Source organism: Desmodus rotundus, chromosome 3, assembly GCF_022682495.2.
Source record: "Desmodus rotundus isolate HL8 chromosome 3, HLdesRot8A.1, whole genome shotgun sequence".
Classification (NCBI taxonomy): domain Eukaryota; kingdom Metazoa; phylum Chordata; class Mammalia; order Chiroptera; family Phyllostomidae; genus Desmodus; species Desmodus rotundus.
The window spans coordinates 190,257,666-190,276,427 of NC_071389.1; the positions used below are offsets into that span (position 1 = coordinate 190,257,666).

The following is an 18,762-nucleotide window of genomic DNA, read 5'->3' on the forward strand; positions in this document are numbered from 1 at the left end:
CCCCAATGCCGCCAATCAGAACACGCGACACAAGTCACGTGACCCTCTCGACAACCCGGGGCACTGCAAGGCGAGTGGCGTGTAGATTGGCTTTCCACGGAATTTAGCCTGGCCCCGGCCAATCATTGCCTCTGGCATTTTCACACCCTTTCCTTCCCAGCATTGGAGAAAAGTGGAGTTTCGGTTGCTTTGTCCCTTGGGGAATGTCACACAGGTGCAATTAACTGAAAACACCACTGTATCTTTAAACTAGAGCCATTCTGAATTCCCAAAATAATTCGATAGGTAAATAACTAATTTACAAAAGAAAGGTAGTTTTAAAAAGCCCCAAATCTCTTTGGAACGTCTGGAGCCTTCCCACTTTACTACCCACCGTCCCAGTCCTCCACTCAGCAGTCAGAGAACGTGGCTGCTAACGTCTTTAAAAACCTCCCTCCTGCCACCTTCACCTAAGTATTTGTGCCGTTAGTTGTCACGTGGTTTACATTCCAATTACTACTTGTGATGCCGATTTCATTAATTTCTCCTTCAAGTCAAGCTTAATGTCTGTCCCATTTACTCTCACGTTTATCTATTCAATCAACAGGTGTTTATGGCAATGCCTATTAAGGGCCAAGCGAGTCGGGCAGTAAGGAGAAGGCAGCTGTGGACAAGACAAAGGAGAACAAAGCACACTTCCTGTTCTGGGAGTTTACGTTCTAGTGGAGGACAAAGGCATTGACAACCAGTAACATAATTAATGGCAACCAGAGTTAAATGTTTCCAGGGACAGGCTGCCTTTCCCCCACCTAGTTGTCCTATGCTCCGTGCGTGGAGCCGAGTCAGGAAAGCTGTGTTTCCCTCAGCCTAGGGAACTAGGCTGAGGTCCCTCACGTAGTGTTTCCACAGTACACCGTGCACAGTTCTGACACAGCCTTAACATACAGCACTGAAATTCTTCCACACTGCCCTCTCTCTCATCTTATGGAGCAAACTTCCTGTGGACACTGATGAATTTATTTTCCTATGAACAATGCTTGGCACATGGTAGGGACTCAGGAAATACTAATGCTAACTAAGTCTTTGAGTCTAGCCTTAGTCACCAATTTGTGCTCAATGGGCTTTGTTGGGAGGGACTGACACTTTAATTTCAGAGTGGCAACAAGAATCCCGGGCTCCTTGTCTCACGACTGATTCCTTCTAAATTACCCTCATACAAAAACCTTATTATTCATGGTTTATTGAACAGTTTTTCCTGAAATAAAGTGACTTGGGGTCCAGACTAACCAAGGTGTTTCACAAGCATTTAGGGAAGGGGGTTAGGGTAGGATACAGAGAAGAGAAAGAAGTTAAAGGATATAAATTCAGGCCTTAGAACTATATGGTCAGGAGGGAGGGAGGAGAGATGTGCACTAGGTAGGGTGCTGGCAGCTTGTACCAGGGCTCCACACGACTGTGTAAGGAATGATAATGCCCATGACCCTGTGAATTGTAATCAAATCAAAAATGACCAACTGAGCTATGCCAGCTGTGTTGTTACCCAAAGACTTTTCCATTCTAGATATTTAAATAGTGTATTTCTAGGACCATAAAATCAGAAGAAGAAAAAAAGCTTGGATGGAGAAATGGGGGAAAGAACCTAGTACTATGCATATCATCTATAAGAAAACCATGGATATGTTTGAAACTGTGGGAAGATCCTGAAGTTTCTAGTATGTAAGACATGCATTAAAAATAATACTGTTATCAGCCTTTTATATCCAAAATTTACTGATTTATTATAAATGAGTGTGAAAAATACAAGGATTTTGCAAAGGTTCTTTCAAAAGCTTGGTTCTCTCAACTCAATTTTTCCAGGTGGCCAGCACATTTTTTGGTAGTAAGAGTTCAAGAAATATTTGCTGAGTGAATAGAAGGTCTTGAATCCCTCAACTACCAATGGGCAGGGGTTTTTGTTGCTGTTGTTTTACATTTTATTTATTTTTAGAGATCTGAGAAGGGAGGGAGGAAGAGAGGGAGAGAAATATCAATCAGCTGCCTCTCACATGTCCCTCAACCAAAGACCTGGCCAGCAACCCAGGCATGTTCCCTGACCAAGAATTGAATGCGTGACCTTTTGGTTTGCAGGGTGATGCCCAACCCACTGGAGCCACAGGGCTGGGCAGGGGTTTTAGAACACTAACCCTTCTAGTGAGGGGAGAACACTGTATCCCAACACAGTGCATCTGCTCAGCGGGAGCACACTGATTAATGCCTCTCCTCCCCCTTCAGTGATTTGTTAGTTACAATTTAGACCAAACTGAAAAAGCTTTCCAAAACAACCCCCCGCTATATATCAGTGCCTTTGCTGAAACAGTGTTCTTTTACCGAAATACTTACTCATACAAAAACTGAATCTTTATTCCCCTGGATGGTGATGGCAAATCCTAGGTCTACGGTCTATGAATTTTTCAATGCTGTACAGTGCATTCAGGTCCAAAGGGTATGATGTGAAATATGGATATTATGAGAAACAAATTATTACCCCTTTTTAACAGTGGTAAAAGAAGATAAGGCACATTTTTTCTTTTCTCAGTAACAGAATTTATTGATCAATATTGATTCATTATCCAGTATACTTTAAAATACATATCATCTAAAATGTATTGTAGTTTCTGGATTTTTGACTCAGGTTTATCTTGAGTTACCTTTACATACGATTGTCACACTGAACGCCTATCACTACTAAAGATGGGGGAACAAAAGGCTACTTGTTATAATGGCGAGAATTAGCCTACTAGAGACAGGGAGAGAACACCGGTGACAACAGCACTGGCAGCTGACCAGAGCTGTGACATGCAGTGAGCAGCTGGCATTTACCTAGCACACCCTGCCGTATGCCAGGCACTATCGTGAGCGTTTCGTAGGCGGCATGAAGCAGACGCCCCTCTCATCCCACTATACAGACGAGGGCAAAGAAGGCACACAAGGTTAATAACTTGCCCAAGATCTCAAAGCTCATGAGTGTGAGAGCCAGGCACTGGACTCCAGAGTCCATATTCTAACCTGGTCTCCTACGCTGACTCACTCATAGTTACGATCCCCATTACTTGAAACCTATCTTTTTGGTTTTACGTATTTCTTGCAGATAACTTTATTTTTAAGAGTACAAAGTATATGAAAGACACTATTTGTAATTGGAATAATTTTGAAAAATACCATTTTACTAAATACAGGGTGGGCAAAAGTAGGTTTACAGTTGTTCATATGGAAAATAATGCAATGTTTAATAAATAATAAAACAAAAAATAAACTCTGTGCTTCATGTACTCACAACTGTAAGCCTACCCTTGCCCACCCGTTTATATGGTAGCTGTTCCCTCATTCAAAATGGTGATGTGGTTTATAGTAGAATCTCTCTAATGTATAATCACATCTCACAAACTAATGTTCCACCCCTTTCTTCAAACAAATAGAAAGGAGAAAAAAAAAAGAAAAACCACCATCGAATACACAAGGTTCTGTATATGCATATACTTTAATAACAAAGGTCACTTTCACTGTAAATGAACAAAGGAAGGGAGACAAAGAAAAGTTAACACAAGATACTTGCACAAGTTTGGTCAAACGGGCATACACGGAGCTGTAAAACACGTGCTGTCTGCGCTGACAGAGGCTGTAACTACTGATTTTTATTGCACACATTTCCTAAAACAGAGTGCAAAGTTAAAGCAAACAATGATGTCAAGAAAATTTTAACAAAGTCTTTTAAGAAAGTCTAAAAACCTCCTATTTTCCCACATTGACTCTCAAAACTTTAATTTTTTTATATCAGAATATCAGTTTGCCACTTTAACTTTTACCATACATGAAAAATTATCAAAAATATACTGATGGGTCTATACTAATTGTGTTATTTATATTTACATTAAGCAAATTCTTTTTACCAAGTTCCTTATATACAAATTACCATGTGTCCTATGTGAAATTCATTAAAAAGTTAAAAACCACAGAAATGTCATTAGAAACAACTGCTTTCCATCAATGAAGAACATTTTAAAATAATTTAACTGAAAAAAGTATTGAACTCTCCACCAATTTCAGCTGCAACAGTACTCCTCCTGAATGTTTTCTGTGATTTAAGGGGAAAACAAATTGGGTAAACCTTGATTGCAAGGAAATAAGTGATAAAAATCTGATAAGTGTTTACTGATCTTATCTTTAAGAAATTTACAGTCTGGCAATAAATAAGGCTGGCAATAAAAAAACAGCAATAATTTTTAAAAAGTAAATAGTTTAAGGTAACTGAAGAAACAAAAGACTTGAAAAACTGTCAAATGCACTGTATAAATGCTTTTCACATAAACTTAAATCACAAGATCGTACCCATAGCTGCCTGAACTGAAGACAGGCATGGCTTTTCCATACTTTCAAAGGGCCAACATTTTTAAAAAATTAAACTATTTCCAAACTGGAAAGAATTTAGATTTTAGAAGTATCACAATAGATAAAAGAAATTTATAAAGACTTAAGAGGCAAAGATTTGGAGGAAAGCTCACAAAGGGATTATATTACTACCCCTAAAATTAAAAAGTAATTCTCATTGTTTTAGACTTGTGGTCATAGGAAGGAAATGAAAAAGATCTCTTTTTCTGAGAAAGAAAACTTGAGCATAAATTCATAAGCTTTTTAAATTTAAATATCATTGATTAAATGACCATAAAACCGAGGGCAGCACTTAGTTAAATACAGACACATTTCTCTTATTTAAGAACTAGCTAATTTTATAACAATCGTTGAAAAATTTATGCCTCTCTGGTTTGAAAATACAGATTAACTCCATTTGGGAAATTGTTTTAATTTATGTTGATTACACACTCCACTAAAACAAGAGATAGGGCTGTAAAATATTTACCTAATTAGTGCTCTGTCTCTGGACTTTAGGCCCAATACTCTGTGTGTCTTCTTCCTGACTATGACGTTTCCCACTGCTGAGACCAGTGCCCATGGAGCTTCTTCCTACACATTTCAAAAACGTATGTTTAAAATAGGAGTGGTGAAAAGAACAGTATGCTCAAATGCTTTATTCTTACCTTGCTTTAACAGGTGAGTTTGCTGACTGTCTCCATGAGCATAATGTAAAATACCACTCCCTTGAGTGCAACCTGTTAGTATTTAAAACACCGTAAAATTACTTAAAATAAATTCCAAGTTGTATGTATTAAGACTCAAATCCAATTTTAGTATTTGTAAATAAGACCATATATGCTTTTTAAGACTAAACCTCACTCCTTCGTATGATCCAAAAATCACGTGCCCGATTGGGAAAACTTAAATTTAGGGTCATAGGAACACTGACTATTCAAAGGCAAACTCACTGGTAGTCACTTTCTAAAAACACTTCTTTACTGGGTGACAGCAGACACTTGACCATAAAGGCAAATAGGCCAGCAGTGGGACATTCATCCTTCCTTCACCTCCTGTCCTTCTCTACTCCACACTCCTCCCCCAGTGCCTGTCTAACACATGTGTCTGGAGATACTGATGAGGGCCTGCCAGATGAGAATTAAACAATTCAAATCAGCCCTGGCCAGGTGGCTCAGTTGGTTAGAGCATCGTCTGGATACACCAACGTTGTGGGTTCGATCTCCAGTCACAGATACAAGAAGCAACCAGTGAGTGTGTAAGTAAGTGGAACAACAAATTGATGTGTGTGTGTGTCTCTCTCTCATCGATAAAAAAATTGAAATCACACAACAAAGGAGGAGACACTGACAACATAGCAGTTGACTAGCCTGAGCAATGCTATCAACCCTTCTGAAAAGAACCAATGCTACAGGAGAATGAGCATAAAACTGAGTGCAGCATAGTGTGTCCAGATTATGGGGCATTCTAGCTCCTAGAGAGGTCGCCTCATGGCCTGAACAAGACAATCTGCTTACTTTTATTAGAATTTCTTCTGGATAAAATAATTTCAGCTTTTCAGGTATTCAAAATTGGGAAAGTGGATGCCCTGATCAGAGAGGAGGCCTTCTATCACTGGAAAGGGGTATCTCCACCATAAATTAAAAATCTAGTGTTCCCTGTTGATATTTTAATTTACAGAATTTAAAACTTCTGGTCTGTCGTTCACAAAATGGTGACCTCTACAGTGAAAACTTTCAGTTTTTGAACTTGTAAGGTTGACAGTCAGACTGTGGACAATGGCAAATGCACCACGGAATGGTGCTACTGCTGCTCTTACTATCAGCAGGGATTCCCCTAACAGTGACACTTGCTGCTGTGCGTTACTGATAAACACTATTTAAAACTCCACACAACAATGTGAAAAGTAGTTAATTCCACTAAACTGTACACTTAAAATGGTTAAAATGCTGTTTTATGTTGTGTATATTTACAATTAAAAAATACTTCAACCAATACATTTTCAATTATCATATTCATACCTTACACACTGTTGAGGGCCAATTTATGCTAGAGACTATAAAGGGTCATAGGGACACATATATTATTAAGACATCTGTCTGTCTTCAAGGGGTTCACAATCAAGTAGGAGGAAGCAGACATATAAAATCACTAAGTACAAGAGGTGTTAATTTTAGGTGTTGGGATGGAAGCTGGTATAGGATACAGTGGGGATACTGAGGGAGAAAAGGTCAGTTTTATTGAACTATTCACAGAGGTAGCCATTAGGCCAAGTCATAAACTAGTTTCATTTTCTCAACTTCATCAATTTTATTCATCTTACAGTTTTAAGATAAATGAGAATAATCTCAAAACAAAGTGAATGAAAGCAGCCAGGCCCCCAAAATACAAACTATGATTCTATAAAGTTCAAAAATGGGCAAAACTAGTATCAGAAATCAGGAAAGTGATTACCTTTTGGGAGGAGAGTAAAAATAAATATGCTCAATAAATATCTTAGACATTTCCTTAACGTGGGATTTTATTCCCTCAGACAGCTAAATGATAAGCAGATAGTATCTTCCTGAGTCCCTAAATTCAAGAATACATCTACAGCTTATAACTCCCCCCCCAAATATAGTAAATTATATTTGCATGAGAATAACTGTGTAAGAGACAATGACTAGAGAACAGAACTTTGCTGATCAATTGGCTAGGAATAGCTTGGTCACTTGCAAACATCACAAATCCCTGTATTCGTATGTCATCAGTGACATTACAGCAGTTACATTTCAAATGCCAAGATTACAGAAGATGAGAATCTGAGAGTGAAAAAACTTTTTTAAAAAAGTATTTCTTGTTTACAAAGTAAGTTTCTTAAAGGAAAAAAGTTTATATAATCACTTTCCCCTTACGTTATATTATCAATAGCACCAAAAGGATTTTCCACTGAAAACATTCTAACTTAAACATACTATAGGGGAGAAATTACAAAGAAAAGATATTACCAAAGAAATAACCAAAATTGTAATACTGTCTCTATTGGATGGAATTGTGAGTGATTTCTGTTGTTCTTTTCTATTTTTCTGAATTTTCTAAATGCTCTATAGTAAATTGTGGTTTTTCAGAAATTTTGAAGTATAACTGACATGCCATGAAACTCACCTATTTTAAGTATACAATTCAATGATTTTTACTAAATTTACAGAGCTGTGCAACCATCACCACAATCCAATTTTAGAATATTTTTCATCACCCTGAAAAGATCCCTCATGCCGACTTGCATTCATTCTCCATTCCCACCCCTAAGTCTAACGTAACCACTAATCTACTTGGTCTCTAAACACATGCCTTTTCTGGATAGTTTATATAAATGCAATCATGCAATACGCGGTCTTTTGTGTCTGGCTTCTTTTCTTTAACTTAATATTTTACAGGTTTATCCTTGAGGTTTATGTTGCAGCATGTATCAGTATTTTGTTCCTTTTTATGAATTAATCTTCATTTGATATGGATGTACCACATTTTGACTACTATAAATAAGACTATAATAAACTTTCACATGTAAGCCTTCATGTAGATATATGTTTTCATTTCTTTTGGATACTTAGGACTGGAATTTCTGGGTTGTATGTTAAATTTATGTTTAGCTTTTAATAAACTGCCCAAACTGTTTTTCAAAGTGGCTGTACCATTTTACATAGCACATCTTAGCAGTGTATATGGGTCCTAGTCTCTCAAACCCTCTACAACGCTTGTTACTGTCTTTTGTATTCTAAACACTTGAATGGGTACAGGATGACCAACTTTCCCCAGTTTTCCCAGGATTCAATTGTTAGCACTAAAAGTCCCATACCCTAAAAGAAACCCCTCAATCCCAGGTAATCAGTGATAGTTGATCACCCTAAGTGGGTGTGAAGTACTCTCTCTTAGTGGTTTTAATCTGAACTTCCCCAATGACTAGTAATGCCAAACAGGTATTTTATAATAGAAAAAAAAATTAAAATATAAATTAAATAAAAATTCTGTTTTACTATACGAACAAAAATACTTCAAGACATGTATTTATGTACAGCTTACTTATTTCATGAGCAAAAAAATAAATCTATTAAGAAGAAGAGGAAGGAAAGGCAATGTGTGTTGTAGAGATTAAGAATTTTCCAGAGTCATTTAAAAACCTAAGAAAAGTCATGAAGAATCTTGCCCTTTCATATGCCTTGTGAGACACTATAAAATAAACGCCTCCAAACAGGATAAGTATAGGGCATAAAGGGATAAGCCTCAGAAGTCGGTCCTTTCAAATGGAGCAGAATCCTGAGGGGAGAAATTCGTAACAGCACAGTCCAAATCCTAAGGACCGTCCTACCATCGTTCCGACCTCCAGGTCTACAATGCTCTCTCTCCCCTCCATCTGCCCACCCACCCTCATCCTTCATTCTTTTTGTGGAGACAGCATCTTACTCTTTATCACTTTTTTCATTTGTTTTTCTTTCCCTTCCACACCCTCATTTAGACTGTAAGGTCACTGTAGCTTTTATGTCTTCTATGTCTTTTGAAAGCCTCATAGCACCTAGCCCACAAAGTGTATTACAGGCAAATACTTACATGATTAGAGTATTTTCAAGATTTATTAATCCTGTTATATCATAAAATATCCTATGTTTTTATAGATTTGGGAAGCAAAATTATTCCAATTTAACTTACTACCATAATTAGTTTTTGCAGGTAACTAAATAAATAATAATAAAAAATAAAGATTTGAGTGGACTAGGAAACAATATGTTTCCCACCCTGCTGCTACCTATCTGTATCTTAGTGTGTTGTGTAACAGAATTCCTGTCCCTCAGCCTCGGATGTGTGCAGAGAAAGCAGGCTACGAACTGAAAAACAGATCTGAAAGAACTTTTGAAATGATACCTTATTGATACCTTATCAGTTTACTTCAAATTGCTCAAAGCTCTGAGAAAGAATATTTCTAAAGTATACTGCCATCATTGGCAACTATTTGACTGCCGGGTAAAACACATTCCAGTAATAGAGCACTTTACCTTATAAACACTATACATGGCATTACATTTGCAGAAGAGGCCCAGTGATACAGGAAAGAATAAGAACTTTAGGAGTCCCTGGCTGGTGTGGCTCAGTGGATTGAGTGCAAGTCTGCAAACCAAAGGGTCGCTGCTTCGATTCCCAGTCAGGGCACATGCCTGGGTTGCAGGCCAGGTCCCCAGTAGGGGGCATGTGAGAGGCAACCACACATTGATGTTTCTCTCCCTCTTTCTCCTTCCCTTCCTCTCTCTCTAAAAATAAATAAAATCTTTTAAAAAATTAAAAAATAAAAATATTGACCAATAACAATTAAAAAAAAAAAACTTTAGGACTAATCCAACTTGGATCTGAATCTTAGCTCAACTACTTACTAATTTTGGGATCTTGGTTAAATTACCAACCCTTCTAGGCTTATTTCCCCAATTATAAAATGAGAATTCCACCATCACCTCCCCAGGTTACTGCGAGAATGTGGCAAAAGTCTCCTCACACCAGAAACTAAGTAAATAGTCAAAACGTTGAGTGTCTTTGTTCCTTTCTCCGTAAGCTAATGTTTGGAGGATAAAGCACATGCTCTCCCTCAAAAGGATGCAGGATATTTCTGAATTTAGGAAGTTTCAATTTTTTAAAAAAAGTCTTACTTTTAATAACAATTTTGAACATCTGGCTTCTTTTTTAAAAAATGAGCATTCCTCACATGCTGCCTTGTTTTTAATCAAATTAATTGTGAGGCTTAACAAATAAATATTTGATTATTAATCCCTTGATATTAAGTGCAGAATTCTTCTCTTCACTTACTTGCACTGCTGCTACAGCCTGGGATATGTTCTCCAGGAGAATACCCCATGAGGGCTCCATTCCCGTTAGGGTTAGAAGGCACTGATGCAAGAAGACCTGAAGGAAAAAAAGCTCCTATTAATTTATGATCAAGATCAAATCAAGGATAGGAACATAAACAGCTGCCAAAGAAACAAATCAAAGGCAGTTACTGACATACCTAGTCCTCTATATCGTGAAAGCTGCTGGTATATCTGTTTCATCCTCTCAATATTCAAACGGCTTGCCTCAGCATGGTTTACCATTGGTTTAGGATAATTAACTCCTATCAAACATTTGGCTACCTTCTGGATACCTTCTGGTGCATTCCAAGGATCATAGATGTATTTTGCAGGGAAGCCTCTTAGGATAGGTAAATATCGCCTTTTGGGAGAAGGGAGAAAAATTATTAATAAAATGAACTATAAGCAAATTGTAATAAACTATTTATTTATTAGCAATGAAAGACCAAAATCAAGTCAATAGCATTTAAATGATTTGTTTACCCATCTCATCTCTGCTGACCATCATGAATGGGGTATACTTTAAGTGTTGCTTAAATTATGAAATATTAAATATGAAAAGCTAATGCTGGATTAGTTATTCTAAACTGAAAAATAATCACCCTTGATTTACCTTATGTAGTCTCCATTGGGATCTGTTCTCCTACCAAAACCAACAGGGCAATAGCAGTGAAAAAACTGTTGAAAAAAGGAACTACAAGACAGCCACATCCAACTTCCAGCATTTATGCTCCAATCTGCATCAAGCAGTAACTCTTCAAACACCTTCAGAAGTAACAGTAACCAGTTAGTTTACACACACATAATTCTCAAAGCAAGCATTTTCCAGGTCTCTGCAGATCAAAAGTTAAGACAAAGAAAATCTAGCACAGAACTGCAAAATTAAACATTCCAAAGTTAGCTTCCTTGCCTAGGTTTTGTTCTATAATGAGTTATTTCGGGTAAAGAAACATATCAGTTATATAAGTGAATTTCTGAATAGAATTTACCTTTCTAACCTTTGCAGTGTTACGTGGGAGGAGGGTAAAAAAATTAACTCACTGATTTAAAAGGAATATGAGGAGATAAAAAAAATGGAAGAAAAGTAAAAGAGTAAACACTTTCAAGAAAGCAAGAGTTTCCAAATAAGTTACCAACAGAATCTTAGAAGTTTGGTACACTGGCCAAATAAAGGGAGCATCCAAATATAAATGAGCTTTGAAAATGCACTGGTATTATAGAGTTTAAGTTTGGAATTTCTTAATCCAAAAGGAAAACAGAACTAAAATATTTAATGATTTTTTAAATAAATTCATGAAGCGTGTGCTACACATCTACCTCATGTACAACTTTGTACAGATGCGTGTATAGATCATGCATAACAGATGCAAAAAAAAGCAGAGGATGAGAAATGGTCCTTTGAGAGGGGAAATTTATGATACAGGTAAGAAGGCAAAACATATGTATAAGCACAAGATGATGCCACAAAATGCAGTATGCTTCACTTTACATAACAGAAGTATTACTAAAAAGCTGCATTGTTGAAGTGAGGTAAAATGATATATATTTTAAAATTTATACTATAAATTCATCATTTCTAAAAACTCTTGGGTAAATCCTTTCTGTGACAGAAAAGATCACCTAAATATATGTTGATGCAATTAAGCCCACAGTGTTAAATCTTGATGGCTGGGCTGGTTTAGCTGTACAAATGACTTGAGATTAACTGAATCAGTTTTTGCCATATCTCCTGTCTGATGATACCATTTGTCTCCAGGAGTGTGATGGTATTCTGGGAATTAAATGCTTTGTCTACTGAAAAACTAGACTATAAATGAATCTACATAATAGACAACTTCTAAAAAATGTTTTACTGTAAACATTTTTATGAAGGTGTAAAGTCCTTCAAAATAAGATCATGCTACGTTATTTAGAACACTTGCCTTCATTCCTTCTTCCCAACTAATCCACAGGTCACCTCGTGTCAGGAAGCAAGCAACTGCGTGTCTGGCCAAGTGGTGAATCCAGCCCTCCTGACGAAGCTGTGTCATGATGGCATCAATCCAAGGAAAACCTGTCCGGCCTTCTGCCCATTTTGCTAAAGCCTCAGGATTCTTATCCCAAGGAATCTGAACACAGATGGGGTTTCCTTCCATTTTATCAAAGCGTGGATTGTTTGTTGCTGCTGTATAGAAAAATTCACGCCATAATAGTTGCCCATAAAGGGAAAGGGGAGGCGAACTGTTCTTTTTTACCTAAGATGAAAAAGCAAAGAAGTATTATAAGCAATTTTTAAAAAGATATTTTGAAAAAGAACATCCAGTTTTAGTTAATACCTTTTTGTAGAGGTCTGTTAGCTTGAAGTAAAACAGCCGGCATGACAAACAACCGAATCGGAGGTAAGGACTGAGCCCAGTAGGGCTAGCAAGCAGGGAGTTCGCATTCATCCGAGGCCTTTCAAAGTTTGCCACCCAAGCCTGAAAACATACAGAGAGAATTATGCTAACTTTTCCACTTTTAAATTTAGATTTAAATTCTTTAAGACTATTATAGTTCTTGGGGAATAAAATCTTATTATTCCAGACATAAATGATGTGTTTTAATAAAAAATAAGAAAGGATAAAAGTGAGCATTTTTCTTTGTGCCAGCCTCATGTAGCACATATTTATGTGAAGAATTACCTTCAAATTCCTAACACAAAGTTGACAGCACCATCCACCCATCTCTTTGACACTGACATAAAGGTGAAACAGAAGAACTCTATCCTAGCTTCAAAGTTATGGTTGTCAGATACCAACTTACAGAAAAAGAATAGAAGAGGTAGTGTTGGCAACAGCTAAAAAGGAAATATTCAGAAGAGGAGGAAAATGCTATTTAAATGAAGAGACAGTTGTTAATTTTCAAATAATTAGGTTTGTGCTATTTTAAGTATTTCTCTAAATTCTTCTTTTCAACAGTCCATTTTTTGTTTTTAAGAAAGAGTGAAATTATTTTTAAAATGCCAACTTGGAAATATAAGCATGATCTATATCATCATACCTTTCTTTCCAAATGCCTTTCCAAACGTGTAAGTGCTTCAGTTTCTCCGCCTGGCCATACCGCAGAGGGTAAACCATCTGTATCAAAACCTAAAATAAAAAATGAATAAATACATTTTAAATATATCATTCTTCTGGAATACATATAATTTTTATTTAGCCAAAATAATTACAAGAAAAATTACTTTGCAAAAATTTATGATAGTAGAATCAAAATGAATTGATGACCCTGGATTCTCACATATGAAAGACATAACATGTTCTCTATTCTTTAAAATGTATGCTTTAAGGTGATAACAGAGATCACGTATTTTACAACACATAAATAAGGCAGAGATTTACCACTTCTTAGTTTGAGTTTCTTCTATTTTCTCCTCCTAGCTTCCTTACTCTGTTAGTGCAAAATACATGTCAATTCAGAAGTGAGATTTTCTGAGTGATTTATTAGCTCTTAAGTTTCCCCTTTTTACCATTTATACCCACCTAGTTCTTCCAGTGATGGGACTCCATATTTTTCATCATGGTCATCCGACAGAGGAGTTGTGCACTTTTCTATCACTTCCGAAGTAATTGTCTCTACTGGTATCTCTAGTGGTTCCATTTTGCTGATGAGAGTCTGGAATCTTTTGTAAGTAAGAGGTGGCTGTCCACCATTGAGTTCTATGATCCTATTCAGAAGTTAGTAAAATCAAGTTAGTATAAAAAAGACAATATATTTTGGTTGATAAGCTCTGAAAAGGCTTAAAAATCGTAAATAAAATTACTTAAGACTTCTAGAAGAATGACCAGGAAACATTAAAAAATGGTTAATGAATCTAAAAATCATTTTCTACACCTCTGCTAGGTGTCAAAACTATACAAAACCTTTAAGACAAAGGGCATTAGGCACCTCTGAGTGAAAAAAACAAGTGGCTAAATTAGTCTGAAGGCAATAACACAAAAATATGGAAATGTAAAAATATATTATAACTCAGCTCCAAGAGTCTCTGCACTTCTCCAAGGAAGACATACAAGGGCCCAGAGATATATGATAGAATGCTCAGCATCACTAGCCATCAGATAAATGCAAATTAAAGCCACAATGAGATACTACTTCAAACCGGTCAGAATGGCCATCATAAACCAATCAACAAACAAGTACTAGCAAGGTTGTGGAGAAACGGGAACCCTAGTACACTATTGGTGGGAATGCACACTGGTACAGCCACTGTGGAAACCAGTATGGAATTTCCTCAAAAAACTAAAAATGGAACTGCCTTCTGATCCAGCGATTCCACCACTGATTATACCCTAAGAATCCTGAAACACCAATTCAAAAGAACCTATGCACCTCTATGTTCATAGCAGCACAATTTACAAGAGTCAAGTGCTGGAAACAGCTTAAGTGCCCATCAGTAAATGAATGGATCAAAAAACTGTGGTACATTTACACAATGGAATTCTATGCAGCAGAAAGAAAGAAGGAACCCCTACCCTTTGTGACAGCACAAATGGAACTAGAGAGTATTATGCTAAGTGAAATAAGCCAGGTGGTAAAAGACAAATACCATATGATCTCACCTATCAATGGAGCCTATTCAACAAAACAAATAAGCGAGCAAAATAGAACCAGAGACATAGAAATAAAGAACAAACTAACAGTGACCAGAGGGGAGGGACAAGGGATGGGGGATAATGGCAGGGGTAGGGGGGAGAAAGGGAAGGGTCAAGTCAAGGAACATGTATAAAGGACCCAAGGACAAAGACAATGGGAGTGGGTGTGGGGGGGGATTGAATGTGGGAGGTGGGGGGTGAGTAGGGCAGGGGATCATAATGAGGGAAAAATGGGTATAACTGTAATTGAACAATTTTAAAAAACTCTAAGAAATGCCAACAAAAAAAGAAGCAAACAAGTCTTATTAATTAGGATTCTGTATTACTGTATTGATAATCACTTGATGTTTTCTACTGTGCTCACACTTTTGTTAAAAATGTCAGCATATGTATTTTATATACATATCTTATGTATCTTATATATATACTTATGTTTACTTCTGATCACTAATTGCTTCAATCAAGTTGTACTAAAGGAAAGATTAGCCTTTGCCCATGGTAGTTTGAATTAAGGCACTTTGGGAATAATAAATTATTGTTTTTCATTAATAAAGAATTACTGGTAAAATCCAACTCCATCATTTTATGGTCAGGAATTAAAGCCGACCAAGAGAGTTAAATTAGTCAAGGTCACATAGCTAATAAATAGCAAGTAAGCTTTCTCTTAATCCAAATACTGTACAATTTTCATTATGCCACATATATTAGGTATCAATTATATGTACAAGAAATAATCACCATAAAGACTAGACTCTGATTTTAGTAATTTTCTTTGGTGTAATACTTTGAGTTTATACGTGGGATCATAATGAAATTTGTCAACTGTAATAATACTGCAATGACACTACTGCTGACTATATAACAAAAACAAAATAAAAACCTTAGAAAAATGTTTTCTATAGGTTACATTGTTTTATGATGGCTTGTATATGGTTAATATTCACATGCAATCCAATAAATAATCCAATTTTATGCATAATGCTGAATCTTCCACGTAGAAGCAACTGCTCTTATCCTGTTTTGCCTCCTTCTTGCTACCAACTCAAAGTTAAGAAAACAGGTAAACTAAACTAGAAGGCAAGCTGATTATAGGACATATGACTTCTGGCTTAATATCAAATAATACCCTTGCTGAATCAAATCACCACTTTGTCATGCTACTTATAATTAGCTTTATTAACTTGATAAAATATATAAGAAACTTAAAAAGTAAAATAACATAAAACGTACATAAATTATGAGAATTCAGCACTTGTAAGTACAACAGTAGGCTAAAGGTTCATAAGTTAACAAATCTTTGAATCTTCAAAACTCACAGAATATAATACTTCCCCAATTTAAACTTGACCACAGACTCTTTGTTGGACAAAGCATCATTAAGGATTGGCATTTCAAGAAATACACTTTGAAAAATATAATAATATGCCATCGTTCAGAGAACTACACCTACGCAAAGTAATATTTCATACCATCTGCACCTGGATTTAAAGTCTAGACAGACAAGATATACACACATGAAGTAAAATAAGTTATGGCAAGCATACAAAATAAAGCAAGGCAGTTTATGCCTATGTGTCATAGAAACTATAAAATTAATATTGCTAAGAGCCTAGAAAGGGAAGACCAACAATAGGTTGAGTTAGAACAGTCGAGGAAAGTTTTTATACTCTTAATAGTTTAAAATTCTGAGTATTTTAATCTTATGCACTATGTCTGTAAGTTTGGTATCTGTCACTGGGTAAATAAAAATCACAGCAGTTATGGTAAAGGTTTATATATATATTATAAATATATATTTATTTAATTCTCCCACAACTCTATTATGTATATGTTATTTCCATTTTACAAACCTAAGTCCCACAGGTTAAAACTTATTAGTCTATGTACTTACTACTACTGAACTGTACATTTAATAATGCTTAAGGTGAAAAATATTATGTGCATCTTACTATAATAAAAACAAGAAAAACTACTTACTTGTCTAGGTCATATAATGTATGTGAAATTCGTACAATTACTTCTACTCCAGCTTCCGTAGCCAGTTTCTTAATAGCTGCATCTCGTTCCTTTCCAAAGGGCTCAGAATCATACTCAATTGAAAGTTTAGTAATGTTCCATTCCTAAGATAGGACAAAAGGGGCAAAATGTACACAAATTTTAAAAAGTTTTTCTGTTATAACAATGGAGGCTGGAAAAAAATGAAAAGCTCATGATTTCCATATCAAATGATTACACTCACATCAAATTTTAAATATACAGCAAGAAAATGTACACTTTATAAATTAAAAAATATATAAATAACAAATGTACGCTCCCTAGACATCAAGAATTGCACTAAGACAATCGAGCAATATGCTTAAAACCAGCTTCCTACACTAAATGTGTTTGTATAGTATTTTCCTTTTTCAAATAATTTATACTTTATCTCATTTGCTCCTCAAAACAACCTTTAGAGCTTGGCACTTTGATTGGTATCTCCATTTCGAAGATATGGGTGTTTTAAAAATTTAGGGACTTGCTCAAGTGCACAGAGCGCCAGAATGTCGGAATTTATGCCTGCTGCTTCTAAGAATTGGTAGTTAATATGGTATAAGCTTTGCTGTTTTCTTTCTGATTACCAAAAAATGTTAACTGGAAAATAATGGAGATAGTAATTGTAATAGCAGCTATTTATTGAGTGTCAGGTGCTATATTAATAAGTTCTGCACAGCTCCTTAAAGTGATTTTCAATGAGGAGGCTGTGACTTCAGGAAATTAAGTTATTTCCTAGGGTGTATAGTAAAGTTTTTTAAATTCTAAAATCTACTCTGATATACCTTACAAAGAAAAAAAAAATCACCTGTAATTCTACCGTTATTTAAGTGACTATATAGTAACATACTGTAATTCTTCAAACCTGTACAGATTAGACAAGGGCTGTCAGCAACAGTGGGCTTTGTTTGTTTTCTGTTTTGTAATTACTATTATAAACCTTGCAGAGCACATCTTTATGTATACATCTTAAAAATTTAGGGACATTTGTACTATTTTTTCTAGAAATAATTCCTTGGAAAATATTTAATGGATACTATATGCACATTTAAATATTTGATACACACTGTCAAATTTTCCACCAGTTATACTGTACCAATTTACCACCTCATCAGAAGTACACCCGTGTTTATTCCCTGTACAGCTACAATCCATACATACAATAGTGGTAAAACTAGTACACACAATATATAAAGAAAAATATCTCATTTAAAATATTTTCCTTTCTTGAAAGTCTTGGAGAATTCCTACCAACCTATCAATAACTGCTCACTTTGAGGCACAGAATTTAGGAGTATAAATAATGTAATTATTTCTATTTTACACACTCTTGCACTGTTCAGATTTGTTAGTACAATCACGTACTGCTTTTGAAATTTAAAAATAAGATTAAAATGAGAACAGGAAAATATTACATTTGTTTTACAGTAAGGCGGTATAGAATAGTAGTAAAGAAACACAGGATCTAAAGTCCTAGGTTCAAAGACTGACTCAACTATTTGTGCAAGTTGTTCAACTTTCATCATCTGTTTGCTTATCTAAAAAATAAGTAAAATGTAAGTAAAGTGTTTAGGGAGTACCTAGCACATAAGCACTGTGTAAGTATTTGCTATAGTAAAATTAAAAAAAAAAGTTACTGGCTTGCTGAAAGATTAAATGAGATAACGCCTGTAAATTGTTTAGGACATAGTACAGAAGACGACCTCAATGAATAATAGCTATTATTAACTATTATTATTACTAGCCATTTGTATATTTCTTCTTCTGCAAGTTGAAGCTTATGTTTGCTTGGTTTTCTACTGAAGTTAATTTTTCTCTTATGGATTTATAAGATCCCCTTACATTATTTTTTATACTCATCCTAGGACATG

At 35.7% G+C, this 18,762-nt stretch overlaps 1 protein-coding gene across 3 annotated transcripts in view; it reads right to left on the bottom strand.

Annotated features, from left to right (window-relative positions):
* Positions 1 to 3,477: 3,477 nt before the first annotated feature.
* CRY1 (cryptochrome circadian regulator 1) overlaps positions 3,478 to 18,762 on the bottom strand; it is a 59,268-nt gene continuing 43,983 nt past the window's right edge. The window contains exons 3-13 of one of the 3 annotated variants that reach the window (XM_053922005.2): positions 16,838 to 16,980; positions 13,751 to 13,935; positions 13,269 to 13,357; positions 12,566 to 12,706; positions 12,173 to 12,484; positions 10,864 to 11,015; positions 10,409 to 10,611; positions 10,210 to 10,305; positions 5,052 to 5,123; positions 4,874 to 4,973; positions 3,478 to 4,090 (exon numbers count right to left, since the gene is read on the bottom strand). In XM_053922005.2, coding sequence (XP_053777980.1) covers positions 4,015 to 4,090; positions 4,874 to 4,973; positions 5,052 to 5,123; positions 10,210 to 10,305; positions 10,409 to 10,611; positions 10,864 to 11,015; positions 12,173 to 12,484; positions 12,566 to 12,706; positions 13,269 to 13,357; positions 13,751 to 13,935; positions 16,838 to 16,980 — 1,569 coding nt within the window. In that variant the 3' untranslated portion in view covers positions 3,478 to 4,014. Of the gene's footprint in view, positions 4,091 to 4,873; positions 4,978 to 5,051; positions 5,124 to 10,209; positions 10,306 to 10,408; positions 10,612 to 10,863; positions 11,016 to 12,172; positions 12,485 to 12,565; positions 12,707 to 13,268; positions 13,358 to 13,750; positions 13,936 to 16,837; positions 16,981 to 18,762 lie in introns of all 3 variants that reach the window. The other 2 variants (XM_045187007.3, XM_024579381.4) reach the window with 2 other exon arrangements.